This window comes from Humulus lupulus, chromosome 9 (assembly GCF_963169125.1).
Source record: "Humulus lupulus chromosome 9, drHumLupu1.1, whole genome shotgun sequence".
NCBI lineage: Eukaryota > Viridiplantae > Streptophyta > Magnoliopsida > Rosales > Cannabaceae > Humulus > Humulus lupulus.
In genome coordinates, this window is record NC_084801.1 from 12,286,698 (window position 1) to 12,306,107 (window position 19,410).

The window sequence follows — 19,410 nt, forward strand, 5'->3', positions numbered from 1 at the left end:
GCCCTCCCATAGATTTAAGACATGTCTCAAATAACCATAAGAATGTAACTTCACTTTCATCTTGTATATTGTGTCGAAAGTGACTACATCTCCAAAATATTGATATGACAAAGTGACTACATCTCCAAAATATTGATATGACATATGAGAACGAGTCTACACAAAAGAAATTTGATGCCCTACCATTTTCATCACATTGAATTGCACAAAAAAAATTGGGGATTTTCTACTTGCACAAAGTGTGCATCTCCACCATCCGACTGTTTATGTGGTACATTTTTCAAGTGGTTATAACAAATCTCTACTACCAAAGCCAATGTGGTCAACACCAAAAATTGATGAAATTTTTCCATTCTCTAAGTACCCCTTTTGAAATGCCTCAGTCAAATCCTTCACCGCTTTCAACATGTGACGATTTATTTTCATTTTCATCCTTTTACTTGGGCTAACAAATTTGTGATTATGAATGTCACTAAACACTTTACATGTAAGCTTTGCAATCACACTTAAAAGTGGAACAATTTCAAGTTTTCTTTTCATAATCTTTGTCATCATTTGCTTCATCCACAAGTCTCTTCCAAAACATCATCTTCCCTACCAGTGCTCGATGAGAGCAGCTCAATACTATGCTAGTAATATCATTTGATCGAGTTGTCTTCATTGTACTCCGAATACAAGTGCAAAAACCTTTTTTTCGACCATAATCTTTGTAATATGTTTTTGCCTTTTCCATTATCTCAAAAACCATTCCCACATAGTGTTTTTAATTCACCTAAATCTTCAATTAGAAGAATCGACTCATTACTTTGCTCTTCAATTTTCTCCATCACTTAAATAAGATTTAACAAAATTAATAAAAAAATATTTAGTGCATACATTTTATTAGGTAATGTAGAATGCCTAAAATCTGTGGCTATATAAAAATAAAATCTGTAACGCTCTGGTTACCCCAGAACAGTTACGGTGAACCGGAAATTTGACCCGCTACCCGAATCCTTTGGTTAAAAAACGTGATCTAAGTGTTATTATCAGGTTAAGGTAGAAAACTAGTAAAAAGAAAAGGGTATATTTCATTAAGTGAGTAAACTGCTCATGAGCCTTTCAAAATGTTTACAAGTAGTTTGTAATACAAAAGAGTCGCTACATTTCCAAGTTTACAATCCCCGCCGGCCTAAGCGACAAAAATAGGGTAAACCCCTAGTTCTTCTGAGAACTCCTTGACCATGGCGATCAAGCAGCTCTGTATGTACACAACGTCGCCCAAGCTCTCCACTCAGGGCTGGTTAAGCTTTTCCTTTCATTTACCTGCACCACAAAGCACCCATGAGCCAAGGCCCAGCAAGAAAACACAATAAAACATGATATAATATCAACAACGATCATAATAATTACTCAGGGCTATCAGTCCGGTAAATAGGTGACAATAACCAAAAGTTACAATAACGAGCATCGCTCCCTCTAGCCATGTGACGATAGGGTCACCAGGGCTTAACGGTTAAGTGATTCTTTCATATGTTCGATCAGGACAGGTGCATGGTGATTAGTCACCAACATAACCTTCCTCACGACCCTAGAGTCGAAGCTATGGACAACGTCCCTTAGCCACGTGACTAACGGTCACCGGGGTCGTATACCTTGGCTATAGACATCTGATCGTAGACCAGGCAAGCGCTTATAAGTTCTTCGACCTTAGGGCCGGTCCCGCATCAATGTCATAAAGCCATTCAATGCGTGATCATCGACTTTGGAGTCGGTCCCTGACTAGTCAGTGTCTTAACCAGGTAACCAGCATTCATTAGCATTTAATACGCAATCCTCGTTCACATATATCAACCAACATGCCTCAGAATCAAACCATGCATGTCATATACCTGCACAGGGTGCAACTGTATCCATACACTGTTTTCTTACCTCAAGTTCGAGTGAGAAGTATGATAAAGACGACCCCTGAGAACGATCGGTCTTTTAGTTCCTTAGCGGTTATCTAATCACAACCAATTATAACCTCCATTAATGAGAATCCACAATAATAGGGTCTTAACCTAAGCACCACCCTCGGGACCTCGAAACATGCCCACGCGGTGAGTAGATTCGATCCCGGGCCTTAAGAATTGAAACCCCAAGTCAAAAACCTTTAAAAACACTCAAACCGGGTTTGGAAGGAACAGGGTAGCGCTACAGCGCTCAACCCCTAGCGCCACAGCGCTCTACTCAGAACCTCCCAAGCACCAGAAAGCCTCCTGAGGAGCACTATAGCGCCCTAGGGTGGGCGCTGTAGCGCTACCTCCAGGCCCAAACACCCCTGAACCGACCTTCTTCAACTTCTTCGATTCTAACTCGATTCCCAAGCTTCCAAAGCCTATTCTTGATGCCAAATAAACCCAAAAACCATCCTAACACACCCCAAACATCACAAGCATGGGAACCCTAGCCAAAACTCCCAACAAAAACTATGAATTCACCCTAGAAAACTCAGCTGCAAAATAAAACTAAAACAGAGCAAACCAAAGAAAACCATGGTTAGAAACTTACCCAAAGCTCGGCTTATGATGGTCTTCAATGGTGGAACACACTCCCAAACTCCCAAGGCTTGCTTCCCAAGCTTGAATCCTCAAAATTGGTTCAAAAACCACAAAGAACAATGAAGAAAAGAAGGTACGGGAGAACTCTAAAGCATACTCTGTTTTTCCATCATTTTTCTTAGCTATCAAAGGTTATATCTATCCTAGGGGTGAAATGTCCATTTTACCCCTAGGTCAATCAATACTTTCTAAAGGCTCCCAAGGGCATTTTTGGTACTTTCCTCCTAATTTGTTAATCATAATTAACGCTCTCCAATTCCCGCTATTCTGAATGTTCTCAACTACCAATTATTCACAACCCATTACCCTATATCTCCCGGTAACGCTCTAACCCTCAAAAACACCCCGAGACTCAATCCAAGTCCCGACACTTAAACCTGTTGTGACTAAACCGCTAATCAATATTCTACGATCGTCTCATGTCGAACAGCTCGAACAAACCCACATCATAATGTGGTCTCAACATATAACATCGACATGCATACAATTAACATTATATTATAATATAATTCTCATAAACATACATAAACACATTAAATGATGTAATTAAGCAGTTATGGCCCTCCCGGCCTACAAATCCAGCCGCTAAACCACATTAGGGAATCCGGGGCATTACAAAATCTAACCCATACCAATGCTTAAATGCATAAAAACATTTCGTACCCAATGAATAATAAAATCTTTATATTAAAGCTTGTTTCATTATGAATGATCATGCACAACCTTATGACAAAGGAAATAAAAGAATATTAATATCAAAGTTGTGTTACAATACACCCAGTTTGCAATCCACCATAATCTATATATACATATGTATATTAAATTTAACAAAATCATTCAAACCAAAGCCCAACAAAAGTATGATGATTAACAAATGAATTGAATTTAAAGAATTATTGGCTCCACAAGTCTTATTTAAGTGATTAAACAAATGAAGATGAATTGAATTGAATTTAAAGATGATTAACAAAAGTATGATGGTTGAAAATATGTTCGTTATCTCAATTTTTTACAAAGACTTAGTCATATATACATGTTTCTATATATGGCCCAAAACTAATAGAAGAGTATTGACTCATTTAACAAAATCATTCAAACCAAAGCCCAGCAAAAGTTTCATCGCCTTAATTATTACAAATCATTTACAGTGAACTAAGAGAGGATTATAAATAAATCAAAACACCTTGATTAGAGGAGAAAGAGATTGTGACAGTGAGAAGAAAGGGAGGTGGTAGGAGATCGTTGACGGCAGCAACAAATGTTGATGACGGCCAGCCTTGATGGTGACGAAGGACGATGAAAACAGAGGAAGAAGGTAAGAGATACTGTTAATTAGGATTTATTATATTAAAAATTTGATTAAAGATGTGTTTTAATTTTTACCATCAGATTTCATCTAATCTAATGGTTTATAGTTGGTGTAAAAAGTAAAGTTAAAAAACGTGTCCATATATCCCATCCCTATATATATTATTCAAGTATACATTATGTACAAAGTTAATAATAGTTAGATTTAGATGCTTATAGATTTGCAGGTTTGCCAAGATATAATTTTAAAAACAAATAGAGGAACATAAACCTTACCCATATGGAACTTTAGAAAAAGAAACAAAAAAGCCAAAAACAAATAAACAAAAAAAATGAGAAGACATGACAGTTGTGGAACTAACTAAACCAATCTGTTATATTTTCCTTATAAATAGTTATGTTTCAAGAATGTACCTGTTTTAAATGGTGAGAAATTTCCTGTGCCCAATTTTCAACATAGGGATTTCTCCATGATCATTGAGTGGGAACTTCAGTCCCTTCACCATTATATTTAGAAGAAACGGTATAAAAACCTAAAAAGCTTCGGATTTCAAGTTATTAGATTAGACCCAAACTTCCAAGCTCAGTAAAAAGGACACTTGGTGCAAGCTTTAGGCATAAATGGCACAAGTGCAATCCTATGGACCAATAGAGGTCAACCCCACAATATTTGGAGACCAGGAAACTATTGCTTGCTATTTACGCACATAAGAGAGACTTGCTATTTAGGCACATAAGAGAGACTCGAACCGCAAAACTTTGTGGGAACAAACCAAACCACTACATGTCTGACCATTTGACCCCTCTTGGGTGCATATCAAGACTTTCTATGTTAAGCAATTCATCCATTTGAACAAACGTAAAGGGACCACCAAACATTAAAATCATGGGTCAGAATGTGTTCATAATTTAATTCCATCTTCATTTCTTCCATTCATAAAGAGGATATAGTTACTAAAATTCACAAATAATTATTCAATCGGACATTAGTTTCGCCTTCAGGCATTTGTACTTTTATCAAGCTTTGCATAATATATTACAGAGTCAGATGCATGTTTGTACTATCTAAAATATTCTCCTGTCAAAGAGGTACAAGATATAATGCACAAGCTATGACTTCATGAATGGATGTAGATGGAAGCATAACACAATGTATACAAGATAGAACTTGCTGAACTTTTAAATATACCAAAATATTGTAGATAGTAGTATGAAAGAAAAGTCTTGCACACTGACCTCCTCAATTTTAGAAACCGGGGATAGTAGCTCCAGCGCATCAGATACATCAGTAATTTGTTCCCAACTAAACTGTTGTGCTTCCTGCAAACACATCAACATACCAATCTTTAGAAAATAATGGTACTTTTTTATAAATAAGAGGAAATGATGTACTCAGTAGTCCCTACTGCCAAATAATAGCGGGTCCTAACAGTTGCAATTTTAACCTGAGAATCATTATGAAGACAGCAACGGTTCGATGTTGATCAAAAGTAATCATTAAAGGCAGAAAAAGATTATCGTTAAAGAAACCAAGAATCTGCCCACCTTACACTGACAATTTCGTTTGTTATTTCTATAGGTGATGGTACTTACATATTCGCTAACAAATCAAATAAATAAAATTAACAATGATTCCTAAGATCCGTATGAACTCAAAGATTATTGATTTTTTTTATATGCAAACAGTCGAGAGATACAAACACATATAAACATAAACTAACAACATTCTTTGAATATGAAACGGCAAACTAACATCACCTGGAAAACAACTGATGTTCAAAGCCACAAAACGCAATGACCAGGTATAAATTAGAACTTCCACTTCTAGTGTTTTCGCATTCCTTGATTTTATCTAGTTTTGAATGCAAGACAATCTAGCAAATCAACATGTCAGCTTTTATCATCTCTGGTACTTGTCCATAAGCTTCTCCAAGCACTCCAATTTGTACTAATGAACCATCTGCAAGTTTTCATAGCCAAGCCTGAGCTTTTGTTCTCCTGTTTTGAGCTGCATTTTGCTATCACAAAGAGGAACCGTAGCCCCACCAATTAATCCCTCACCTTTCCTGCTTGAAACATCTCAAACCTGCATCACCATACCAGGAAAATTAAGGAAAAAAAAAGGTAATTCTTGATAATTTGATAAACTAAAAAAAGAGTACCATAAAACTACCGATCCAACTAAAGATAAAAAAAAAATTAAAAACCAACAAAAGAGACATGACTACAAAGCCCTAAAAAAACCATATTAGTATAGAAAGTTAGAAACAAATATAAATATTGCATACAAGGAGCAAATAAATACTGTACTCGTTAAAAATTTCTAAACAAGCAGCAGCCAGTATTCCACATAAGTTTTAGCTCATAAAAGCTAAATGAGTTACAGAATTTCATTCCATTAGGTAATTCAAACATCTGAAGAGAGAAAACAAGATTACTGAAAAAGCAAGTTGCGAGTGACTGGTTGTCATGATACAGTAAAACCTCTATATAAGAATACTCTATATAAGAATAACTTCTATTTTATTATAAAAAAATTTGGTCCCAATTTGGACCAATTATAAATAAGAATAACCTCTAAAATGTAATTATTTATATGTTTTTTAAGTCCCGCATTAAGAAAGTATACATCTATATAGTAATAATTATATTTACAGTCAAATAAATATATATATACATATATTATGCAATTTATTTGTACACAAATGAGAAAGTTAATGATTTATTCTACATTTGAATTACTTAAGTTGCTTTTAAATATGTAATAGTTATTAGGGAGTTTTATTGTTATTGTTGATACTTTTTGGGTGTTCGAAAACTTTTTATACCAATTCCTCTATTCAGTTATAACCCCTCAATTAGAATAAAATTAGTTTGGTCCCAAAGTTATTCTTAAATAGAGGTTTTACTGTATATTAATTTTTCATCCTAAATGTAATTACCAGCTCACTCCAACCTGCCAGAAAAGCAAAAGGAAGAAAATAATAATAATCAAACAGTATTATATAACGTAAGTTTGACATAAAAGATGCTACCAAAGCGACTTCAACAGACATGATTGAAAATGCGAACATAAATACAATATAATATATTAAAAGAAGAATTGAGAATAAATGTGAAGAAGATGTTAAGAATTGAAGAAACCTTGTTTTGTGAGAGGACCAAATGGAACACCATCAATGTACAAAGCACACTTCACATTCAGCTTCATTCTTCTCTCATCTGTAAGGAAATCAACATCTGCATATAGAAAAAAAAATATGTTAATGAGTAGGCCATTCCAATGTTGATGAATTCATTTGAGATTTAAAATAATTAATACATTGATTAATTTCTGATCTATTAAGATGTGTGATGCCTCACGAGCTTTGGAGTATGCCATTGATTTCTCGCATCAACAATTTGGATTCATCAACTATGCGTTTGCTGTCATAAACTATATAACTGCACAGTTCATGCCTTGGAAGTGGCTTGAGTGATCTTAAGTCGGTGAGTGGATCCAAGACCACGGGGGATTTAGAGCTACATTCCCTTGCTGGATGAACATGCTGCCACCAGAAATCAGAGAGTGCCATTTTGAGGACATCCCAGTATTCAGCATCCCTATACAGCCGGAACAAGCTGCTTCCTTTAGGAGTCCAAACATAGAAATCCATCCAATCCCTGTCCACAATCTCCATCAAACCCTGAGCCTGCGGAATGCAGTACAGCGGAATTCGAGACCAAGGGGAAGCTTTGCTCATATCACCATTGAAAAAGGGACACTTAATCTCGAGAACTCCCCGTGAAGACAAACCATAAACAAGCCCGTCAACAACCCCATCTGGTGAAGCTGCCAACCAATCCTCTCCCGGCTTTGTTTTAGCTGAATAAACCTGAAACTCTGGAAACAATACTGTATTTCCTGTGATGAGCTTGTACCTTTCAAGGGCTTCCTCTTCTTTGATATTGCTCCAACATGTTGCCAGGTTACCTGAGAACGGCTCGATGGCCCCAACCTTCTCTAACCACAGCTGGACTCTTCGCCGACGCCAAAACCCAATAGCGGAAGCGAAAGTGCTTGCTGTCAGTTTATTCTTTCTTAGCTGCTGCCAATTCTTGAACCAGTGCTGAAGACCACTTGATTGAAGAATAGAATGGGTTTCAGGAGAAGCATATCTGTTATTCAGTACTCCACCATTGACCCCATGTCTATAAATGTTATGGCTACCACGAGTGTGTACTCTCCTTAAGAACAGACCATTACTGCAACAACTACCAAAGGGGAGCAAGCAATAAGCAGCTTCTTGACTGTAAAATCTACCCCCAAAAAAAAATACACCCATGTTACAAACTTGGAATAAAATAAATAAATAAATAATTAAAGAATAAGGGGTTTACCGGGGAAGCATTAGAGAAGGAGACCAATTAGTAAAGAGAGAGAAAGTAAAACGCTTCATAATCACAGCCCAGAGAGAAACTAACTGTAGACTCAGTTAGGCTTCCATAGGGTATAAGAGAATGGTTCCTTAAGCTCTTATTGCAAGAGTTCATGGGTTGACATCACCTTAGTAGAAATTCAAGTCGAAAGACTGTGTGGACGAAGTTCAACAACTGAAAAAGCCAGGAATTGCCATTTAATAACAAATAAATACTCTAGTTATCCACCATCATAAACAAGCCCAGTCACAATTCTTTATTATTCAACAGAGCTTAAGGTCTCAACAATTATATCATAATGATTTACATCGTAAATCTCACTCTACACGTGCAGATCCCAAATAACTAAAATCTAATTGATAGCATATCCTAGTTTAGAAATTGGAAAGGAAATAAAATCTTAAAAGTACATCAGCAAAAGGGAAAGCAAACAAAATCCTCTTATATAATTGAGAACCTAAAAATGCAATTATATAAGAGAAAACCCACACTTGGCCTTTTTCAGCAACCAATTATATGATCGATAATTTTAAGTTGTTTAGAGAAAAGTGGCAACAGGTTCCCTGTAAATCCTGATTATCATTTATTGTTCTTCTCCTATATTCAATCTGAAAGAATCCACAACTATAATAAACAATCCACAAAGGAGGCATATGGGTGCAATGCATTTAGCATGAACTTAAAAATATTGAATTAATATGAACTCTAAACCGCACAGCATCAAGTAATTCATGCCCAGATATACACAACGGAACATTTGAGCTTCAGAAAGGAATTATTCCACACGTAAATATATATATACTAGTTCGTAGCACGTGCAAGGCACATGCGTTGTTATAGGTAGTTAATTCTATAGCAAGCCTATATGAAATTAGAATTAATAACCATGATAAAATTATAATTAATATTGGAGAAATAGACGAACTTATATAAAAGCCTATACATTTGAAAATATTTGGCTAATGTAGCATTGAGCAATCTAAGATTGAATAGAGTCCTTAGTCATAGTACATCTCAAATGGTTGGTACACTGACATTACACACTTTACCTTGCAAAATTATTTTGTCCTTTTGTATATATGTTGGTATGAGTTAGTAATAGTGACAAATAATTGATTTTATTTAAAAGAAGAAAAGAAGAATTTTATTCTGTTCTAAGCAATAGCATCTAGTTATGATAGTCCCTGTATCTATAACACATGCATGTCGGCTAAAACTCCTAAAGAGTGATGAAAGAAATATTTTGAGAAAAATACTAAAAATAACACTGCACTAAGGAAGAAATACCCAACAGAAATGTTTAAGCTTTTAAGCATTGCACAAAGACACTCACAAACATGAAAACTCCAAGCATGGAAGCCTGAAAGAAAATCGACATATGTATATCTATTACCAAGTTTTATTCAGCTCTATAGCTCTAAATGTCTCCTAGTGCATTCTAGTAGTTTTTGGGGTGTCCTCATATTAGCAGAATGAGATACTTTACTCCGAAAGCTATTCCTAATTAAGAATTTTCACTCTTTTGTGTAACTTTAAGTTTTGTTGGTTTACTGAATGCTTCAGTTGATGTTAGTAACTTGATGAACTATATAACATTGCAGCAGCCAAACTTAGTCACAAACCAGAACCCTTTTATCACATATAGAACAGATTATGCATCAGACAGTCTACAAGAAAGCAAAAACAATGATAAACAATAAGTAGGGTCTCAAAATAATAAACACTTCACACTTCTCTAAATCTAGATGAGAAGAAATGTAGAATTTAAGCTTTCAAGCAATGCACAAAGACACTCACAAACATGAAAACTCCAAGCATAGGAAGCCAAAAAAGAAAAAGGATATATGCATATTTATTACGAAGTTTTTTCCAATTATAGCTCTCAATGTATCCCAGTGCATTCTGCAAGTTTCTAGGGTTGTCCTCATAAATCTAGATGACACATACTGGAAAGAATTCTGAAGTATAGACTATCCTGGAAAGAATAAGTGTGTTGCAAAGGCTGAAGTATATGCAGCCGCAGGAAGAGAAAAGAAGAACAGAGGAATCAAAACCTTGGTGGAACTTCCATCTGATGAAGCTTTTATTTTTTATTTTTTTATTATTATACTAGATATAATTACTCGTAATTATCTGATAAAAGCACATAATTCAATACGAAACAAAAGAAGGAAAAAAAAACACATTACTAAAATATCCATTTCTATCTTTAATCATCTATTAACACTGAAGACACTCAAAATTTGAACCATATGTATCATAATTTCACCAAAGTAGAGCAAGCGCAAAGCATATTAAATGGAAGAAACAAATCTTATCATTAAATGCTATGCTAAATCTTTTACCACTGGATCACTTCCAATTCTCAAATTCTCTTATAGCATAAGAAAAATATAGTTTCCAATAGTTTTCAATTCTCAAGTTCTTTGCAATATCAATCTGTGAATAATAAGATTTTTGAGCAATTGTAAACCTAACATACATCATTATATAAACCCCACTTGCCAGAATGCTACTAAGACTCTTTTCAATTGCTTTGCCCCGAATCCTATTGTTTTCTTGATCAATTTCCACTCTTTTCATCTCCCCAGAAACTAATTTAAAAGTAATAACAAAAACATTCCTTTTCAATTCATAAATCATTCCAACAAAACTGGGTTCACAAATTGAAAGGGACCACAAAATGATTCGCAATTATAAACAATATCAATAAAAATACTTCTTTTAACCTAATTTGTACATTATTCTCACTCATTAAACCAACCTCAGAATCAGTGAAAATGGAGAAAGTAGAGCTCTTTGTTCTAAAGGCAATCATTAACAAATATGATTCAATATGTTGCATTAATAAATGAATATTTCAACATCAAGAGTTTGAAATACAGAGGCAATAAAAATAAGTGAGCTGTTTTACAAAAAATTAATAAAATATATTATCCATGCTCTAAGTAATAATAGACCACTCGAGAATTCCAAGATACCAGCGGAAAAAAAAAACCTTATCAGGCAATTCTGTTAAGTAAAATCAAACTTATTCTGACACCTAGATGAACCTTCAGCAAGAAAAAGTCATAAAAATGCACACATGACCTATATATGTATCACCTCTCAAAATAAAACAAATCCAAACCCTAATCAAATATTAACAAAATTTAGCTCTTTAGTACACAATAGGGGGAAATTGAGAAATACCGAGAGCTTGGAAATACCGCTTTGGTCTTGGGTATGAGACTGAAACTCCTTCGTTACAGTTAGAGGAAGTTCTTCACCACTTCTTCAGAGTCGCCTTCTCATTCTTATTCTTCGCCGTCAGTGGTAAGGTTGACAGCAAAGGAGAATCTCACAAGGGATGAGAAAGAGGCTGATGACACTGTGGACAAGAAGAGAGGTCGAAAGTTTTTTCAGATAGAAGAAGAAGAAGAAGAGAGGTTAAGAGCAATATAGAGAACAGAATATTTTCATTGAAAAAAAAAAGGACTCATTTGGAAATAAATAAAAAGAGAGGTCTATATGTAGGAAATTAAAAATGGGCAGAAAAAATTGGCAATAGATTTATATCTTTCATATATTAAAAATATGTATCTAACCGGTAATAGTTCCATTTTCTTGGTTGCAAAAAAATTGCCCACAATATTTAATTTTAACATAATCTATTTGATGCTATTTAATTTTTAATTATGATAACATATAATATTATGCACTCTACAAATAGTAACACTTTTGTTAATATCAATAACACTATGCACTCAAATGTAATATTTTATATATATTATTAATCCACTTATATATAACCATTCAAGTATTTCATGGTGGCAGCCGAAAGTCTACAAACCTAATACATATGCTGCCAAACAAATAAAATATATTCTATTTAATCACTTGTAAAATAAAATTGAATATCCCATTGTATAAAATTGTCACTAGACCTGTAGTTTTTCTTTCAAATCAACTGAGATTGAGGAAATTAAAGCTAATTTCCATTCTTTACTATATTTTCACCTATAGTTTCCTTGCCAATCAGGTGAAATAGAAGCTGCATGACACTCAAATTGAAGCCGTGATTCAAAGAACATGGAATAAGTTAATCATACACTAGTAAGTTTTTTTCAATGGAAACTTAATACTCATATAATACATAGGTTTTTTTAATTTAAAACTTAATTGCAAATATCCTCAAAAAAAATTAACTAAATTTTAAACCTTCAAAAGAATTATTAAGTTTAAAATTTAATTTTGGTTGAATGAGCAGGAAATAACAGATTCATAAATAGTATTATACATGTAAACAAAAAACTACACACAGTGAATATATATAGTTACTCTCAACTTAACTCAAGAAGACCATTCTCTATTTCTTCCTCAAACACACACACACACACACACACATATATATATATTAAATTTTAAGAATGTGTATCCAAAAAAGAGTTTAACCCCTTTGATTAAATTAATAACACTACTTCTAACATGTTCTGTTTGTTAGTTTCAATTTACGTTCTGCAATGTTTTCTTTTCAGCTTTTATGTGAGAAAACCAATTATTTAGCCTTTGATATACTAAAAGAGAATACTAATCATAATCAATATACAGTTGAGAATAGAATAGAGCAAGAAATAACCACCTATAGTGGACAATTGCATTTTATCAATGCAAACAGGCTCCTAAAATTTACTACGCCAAAATCAATTGCAGAAAAATAAAATCTGAACAATATTTTTTTGATACAAACAATACGATTCATAAACAAGACTAAGAACATACCCAGAGGATTTTACACGAGAAAGACCAATGCCAACCAAGACACAATAGCGCGGCTCTCATGTCAAGCACAAACCCACAAGGACGTAGACCTGTTTTCAGTTGATGTTTACAATTACTAAATTAGGTGTTGTGTAAAGGATAAGAATAAGAAGAAGCAAAACTAAACAAATCTAAAGAATTTGCCGTACCACACCTGCGTGTTAATAAAAAAAATGCATAGTTAAAATAAACAACAATTTAGCAATCTCAATCTTCCATTCGTTTTACTCAACTCAACCTATTCTATTGAAACACTGCATAATATGAACTCTGTAAAGTAAATTATTTGTACCATTACAAAGCTTTGTGAGAAGTCTATCTAATTAAACTCAAACGATGCTGATTTTGATATTCAACCCCTCATACATAGAATAATTAATGTGCTACTATAAATAAATAAAAATGAGCTAGAAAGAACACCATATTTTCAAACAACAGAATAATGTTTCCAAGACAAATCCCAATATACCTCAATAGAATAATTAATGTGGAAAAGTGGGATGGAGAAAGAGGCTACAAGCTGTTGGAAGGGCTTGCGATGCCGGCCATTATGGAGAAAGCTAGCGGTGCGGCTGGTGAGAGTATTGCTACGGCAGAATGAGAAGGGGGTCCGAAGGAGTAGAGTGAAAAGACAGAGGGAGGTGCGAGAGACTAATGAGGCATAAGCCTTGAGGAAGAAAGAAAGGCATGAGATTCACATACAAGGAGAACGTGAGGCGTCACCATGGGAGGATGAGGGAGCCGGCTGTGGAGAAAATGGGTAGGGTTTCACTTTCTACTTTTTTTTTTTTTTGGGAGTCTACAGTTTTACTTTACCCTTTCTTTGGTATATTTGGCAAGAAGGATGAATGTATCAGCGATGGATTGTATACGGGAAATATCACTCTTTGTGCACAATACTATTATTACACAAAAAACACTAACAACGATATTAACTATTTCATTTTGACGCTAAATATTCCCTCTCTACCCAAAATACCCCACCTATTTTTCTACCCAAAATTATTTTACATCTCTTGGTTTCTCTCTCTCACACAAGAAACCCCAACTTCCCATCGAACCCAACCCTTGTCAAGCCTTAGCCCCGTCGATCCCCAACCCTTGTCGAGCCCCAAACCGCATCGATCCCCAACCTCTGTCGAGCCCAACCCCCATCCCTATTCCACGGGCGATCCTATCAAGTCAAGGACTCTGGACACCAGGGACCAGCTCTAGTCGTTCTAGTGGAACATAAGAGAAAGTTCCAATATTTTCAACAAAAGATGGAGTCTCCCATGTTTACGAATAAGATATTATGGCCTCTGGTCGATCACATACCTCCTCTTCTGATGCACCGTTGGGAGAAATACACATTGGTAAGACTTTTGAGAACAAGATGGATTTGAAAACCAAAGCGGATCTATTTGTAATGAATGATAATTTTGAGTTTGTGGTAAAGAAGTCTGATATTGAACAGTGGTATATCACCTGCAAGGATCCTAACTGTGGTTGGAGATTAAGGGGGGGAAAAGTAGTGTGTTCTTCCACATTTGAGATCATTGTTTAAAATAGTGTACAGACGTGCTCACTAGAAGTGTGACAGAAAGACCAGCATCAATCAGCACCTTGGGTCGTTGGGCACCTTATCAAGAACAAATATGATACTGATGGCACTAGCTACATGGTAAACAACATAAATGAGGATATGAAGAAATCTTTTGGGATCGATATGAGTTATATGAAGGCATGGAGATGCAGAGAGAAGGCACTCGGTTATGTTAGGGGGACACCAGCAGAATCCTACTACAAGTTACATTCTTACTTGTACATGTTGCAGCAAAGAATCCAAGTACAATAACCGATTTTTTCACTGAGGATGGTCGCTTTCTTTATTGCTTCTTCTCACTTGGAGTTTGTAGAAGGGGATTTACATAATTTTCGTTTGGTGATATGTGTGGATGGCACTTTCTTGAAGACGAGATATGGTGGACACATGTTGTGTGATGCTGCATTGGATGTGAATGGCCACATTTATCCAATTGCGTTCACGTTGGTGGACAGTGAGCATCACAATTCTTAAAAGTATTTCATGATGAAATTGACGGAAGTCGTTGGAGATTTTGATAATCTAGCTTTTGTATCAGACAGGCATGCTAGTATTATTCATGCTCTTGAGGTAGTCTTCCCTGATGCCTACCACGATGCATGCTACCATCATATAAGCATGAATGTAATGGCTAAGTTCAAGACTGATCGCTGTCATACGGAGATGTGGAATGCGGCATATGCATTTCGGAAGTCAAAATTTCACAGGTTCTTTGACAATATAAAACAGATGGATCTTGCCATCGGTCAATATCTCGAGGGTATTGGCTTCAATAAGTGGACTCGTGCTTACTTTCCTAGGAATCGATACAATATAATGACAAGCAGCTACGCTGAAAGCTTCAACAACAAAACCAGATAAGCAAGAGCCTTCCTAGTCAATACTTTTGTGGAATTCATCCGTTTCACACTTCAATCATGGTTTGTTGGGCGTCGTGATGAGGTGGAGAAGTGCACATCCAAAGTATCACCACTAGTGGAGAAATATTTGGCAGGTATTTCAGCTCATGCAAGGTACTTGAAAGTCCACGCTCTTGGACAGTTCGAATTTCATGTGGTCGACCCAAATGGTGATGGTGAAGTGAATTTGATGACCAAATCATGCTCATGTGGCATGTTTTAGATTATAGGGATACATTGTGTTCATGTTGTGGCCGCAGCCATCAATCGTGGTATCAACATTTACTCACTGTGTTCGTCATTCTACACTATTGAGATGTGGAGGGAGTTGTATAAATAAACAATTTACCCAACTGGTAACGAGGACGAGTGGACATATCCCGAGGACATAAAGAATATGAAATTTGGGGTACCTGTAATGCCCTCCTAATCCAGGATCGTTACACTGTGTAATTAAATGGTGCTTAACTCACTAAACGAGTCATTTGGGCATAAATCGTGTAATTAAAACTAACCACTTGTTTAGGTACTAAAAATTTCGGTCAAAACTCAACCATTTCATTAAAAGAGTTTGACTTCCATACATGGGATCCCAACAGTTTAAAACGGTTACAAACCCAAAATTGTATACAAAAGCTGACCCATGAGGCAAAATCAGGATCCAACCATAGTTCCAACTGTTGGGGTTTTATGCCCTAATTAAAACACAAATTCTTTGTAATCTCATTTTATTATCAATAAAAGAATATAAATTATTTTTTGACTCGGTCAATCACTTTGCTCACATGTTTTATTTTCATGATTATTTGTTTAATATAAACTTCTATTAAATCTTTAGCATATAACTAATCTTATTTATAGTGGCGTAATCACAGTGGAATATAAATATGATTATATGTTAAAAATAAGTTAGTCCTAAGATTAGTCAGTGCACAGGATTTACACTGACTTACCAATCTACGATATGATCTACTTACACATTACAGTGTTATGTTCTTTCTAGAACATTAGCAAAGTAGATAAGATCAGATGTATTTGTTACATCGGACATGACCAATATTGACAGTTGATAAGATAAGTAAACATACTGTTATTATCTATTCTAGTCATATCATATAGTTGACCATAGGTCAATTCAATCTCAATTCTGAGTGGTTAGTATTCTAACTATTATATTATTTGAGTTCTTTGACTTGTTCGTTACCAGCTTACCCTACGGACTAGCCCATACTTACATCTTGGGAACTCGGTAGTATAATTGAGTGGGAATGTTAATCATAGATATGAACATCTATAGCTTCTGATAAAGAAGTGAAATGATGGTTTCCTTTTAGTTTGGTTCAAGGTGTTAATTGATAGAGATCTCATTTAAGTAATTAAATTAGTTTACTGAAATATCATTTACAAGGAACTAAGTGTTTTAAGGATAAAATACAATGAGGGGTAAAATAGTATTTTAGTCTTATCTCATTGTAGACCATCTATAGAGGATTGAGTGACAATTATGGTTGTAACAATGGATAATTAACAGTGTATCTATATTTGTTATAGAGCGTTCTATGAATTCAAGAGTGCAATTCTGAGTCTATAGTGGAGTCATGAGGAATTAATAAGTTAGTAAATTTATTTGTTAGATTTATGATAACTTATTGGAGCTTGATTTCATAGGCACATGGTCCTCATTGTACCTTTGATAAAATCATCTAGATAGTCTCAATTAATTGATTTAATTATCAAAGTTGACCAAGTTAATTTTGGATAGTTTCACAGAGTTATGTAATTTTGAGAAGAAAAGAGAAATTATGACAGATTTACTAATTAAGATAAATTGGTATATAAATTAATAAATAAGTTTAAATCAAGTTTCAAATTATAAATAATTAATTTGATAAATGATTTAAATAATTATTTAATTAATTAAATCAATAGAAAATAATACAGGCCTTGATTTTAAGTCCAATGGGCTTATAATCAAATGGGAAATTTCACGAGCCTAAAGCTCATGATAATTTCGACCTAGGGCTTTAAAATGGCTATTATTTTATTGATTTTTTAATTAAATTAAATGGCCTAATTGAGTCTATAAAATGAGTGCTTAGAGAGAAGCCAAAACATAAGTTTAATCACTAGTTTTCTGATAGTTTTAGATTCTCTCTAAACACAAGTCCTTTTCTAAGCCTCTTTGTTATTTTCTCTTATTCTCTCTATATCTATCTCATGTGTTGAGAATTTCACACACTAGTCTAGGTGATTCTAAAGATACATTGGAAGACTGTGAAGAAAATAGAAGATCGATTCAGTTTCTTGATAATACTCTGCGACAGAGAGGATACAAGAGTTGGAGAAACTGAAGGAAGGACTATTTTATTCCGCTGCGTATACTGTAAGTATTCTATTCTTTGTTTCTCTTTGAATTCAATTTTAGAAATATGTTTTAGGCTATCTCGTATTAATTTGTTTAATATTAGATATACATGAAAATAAATAAAGATTATGTATAAGTTTTCCTAACACCAACTAATAACCTCGGTCGTGGCGGACGAGCAGGCCGCATATGTACACTCCGCCCCTGAAGCTCTCCAACTCATGGCTGGTCTAGCTTTTCCTTTCCTTTACTTGCACCATTTAGTACCCGTGAGTCGAGGCTCAGCAAGAAAGCATAATCATGCTTATAAGCAGTACATTATCAGATTACAAATCCATAACTAGTGTATCTAGCAGTAATAATCCTACTTGTGCATGCAAATAATCCAAATAGGTGGACCACCTTAGACTCACTCCAATGCCTATTTCTTGATTCCTCATATAACCAGCCTTAGAGCTTACCAAACAGGTCAAATGCTTAACATTCCAGACGACCCTAGGGGCGTTAAAACGTATATCTCGCTTCTGGGTTGGCTTAACCCTATCGGTCAGCATTCAGCACGCTATTGTCGCCTTCGACTTCTAAGCCGGGCCTTTAAACCCTCTACTCATAAGCTGAGTCCCTTAACCTTCGACTAATAAGTCGGGTCTTTTAACCTTCGACTGATAAGTCGAGTCTTTAACCTTCGACTGATAAGTTGAGTCTTTTAACCTTCGACTAGTAAGTTGGGTCCTTAACCTTCGACTGATAAGTCGAGTCTTTTAACCTTCGACTGATAAGTCGAGTCCTTAATCTTCGACTGATAAGTCGAGTCTTTTAACCTTCGACTGATAAGTCAAGTCCTTTAACTTTGGACTGATAAGTCGAGTCCTTTAGAACCAGCTATGCCCTTGACTATTAAGCCAAGCTCTTCATCAGATAACATAGATAAATCTTCAGCTTATAAGCTGAGTTTCCCAATCAGATATACAGACAAGCAGTTATTACATAACATAGGTAAACAAAGCGCATTTAATATGTTTAATAAAACATTCTCAACATAATATTAATCATGTACTATAACCGAGCCAAGCCCTAAACGCAGACCAGGTGCAATTTTCTTACCTCAGGTTCGAGTGCAAAGTAAAATAAGAACAACCCTCGAGCACGATCCTGTTCCAAGCCCCTAGTGGTAACCTAGTCACAAACAATATAAATTCCCGTTAATAACGAGCGAATAAAGGCTTCTGGCCCGAGTCCTAGCCTTCGGGACTTCGAATTCTACTAAGTCGGGTAGTAGAATCGATCTCGAGCCCTTAGGTTTGAGTTCTCGTCACTCAAAACCCTTCCTGGGCATTTCTGCCTATGCGCGTCGCGGCGCCCCCTAATGGGTCCCAGGGCACCTCAAGTCAGAGGCTTTCAGCCTCTGCATTTCCTAGAACCTGCGCCGCGACACAGACCTGCTGGGTCGCG

General features: G+C 35.3%; 1 protein-coding gene across 17 annotated transcripts; it reads right to left on the minus strand.

The window, feature by feature from the left end:
• Positions 1 to 391: 391 nt before the first annotated feature.
• On the minus strand, positions 392 to 13,932 carry LOC133802136 (uncharacterized). 17 transcript variants are annotated; one of them, XM_062240403.1, is made up of 10 exons: positions 13,579 to 13,931; positions 13,071 to 13,159; positions 11,502 to 11,679; positions 8,271 to 8,483; positions 7,254 to 8,189; positions 7,035 to 7,130; positions 5,649 to 5,976; positions 5,127 to 5,210; positions 3,766 to 3,858; positions 392 to 1,305 (listed from the first exon to the last, which is right to left on the minus strand). In XM_062240403.1, exons 4-6 carry the CDS (start codon positions 8,327 to 8,329, stop codon positions 7,124 to 7,126), a joined length of 1,002 nt encoding a protein of 333 aa, XP_062096387.1. In that variant the 5' UTR covers positions 8,330 to 8,483; positions 11,502 to 11,679; positions 13,071 to 13,159; positions 13,579 to 13,931; the 3' UTR covers positions 392 to 1,305; positions 3,766 to 3,858; positions 5,127 to 5,210; positions 5,649 to 5,976; positions 7,035 to 7,123. The 17 variants fall into 17 exon arrangements, with proteins under 17 accessions (XP_062096387.1, XP_062096388.1, XP_062096378.1 ...); XM_062240404.1 differs by lacking the exon at positions 3,766 to 3,858 and adding an exon at positions 4,305 to 4,387; XM_062240394.1 differs by having other exon boundaries at positions 4,305 to 5,210.
• Between the last annotated feature and the right edge of the window lie 5,478 nt (positions 13,933 to 19,410).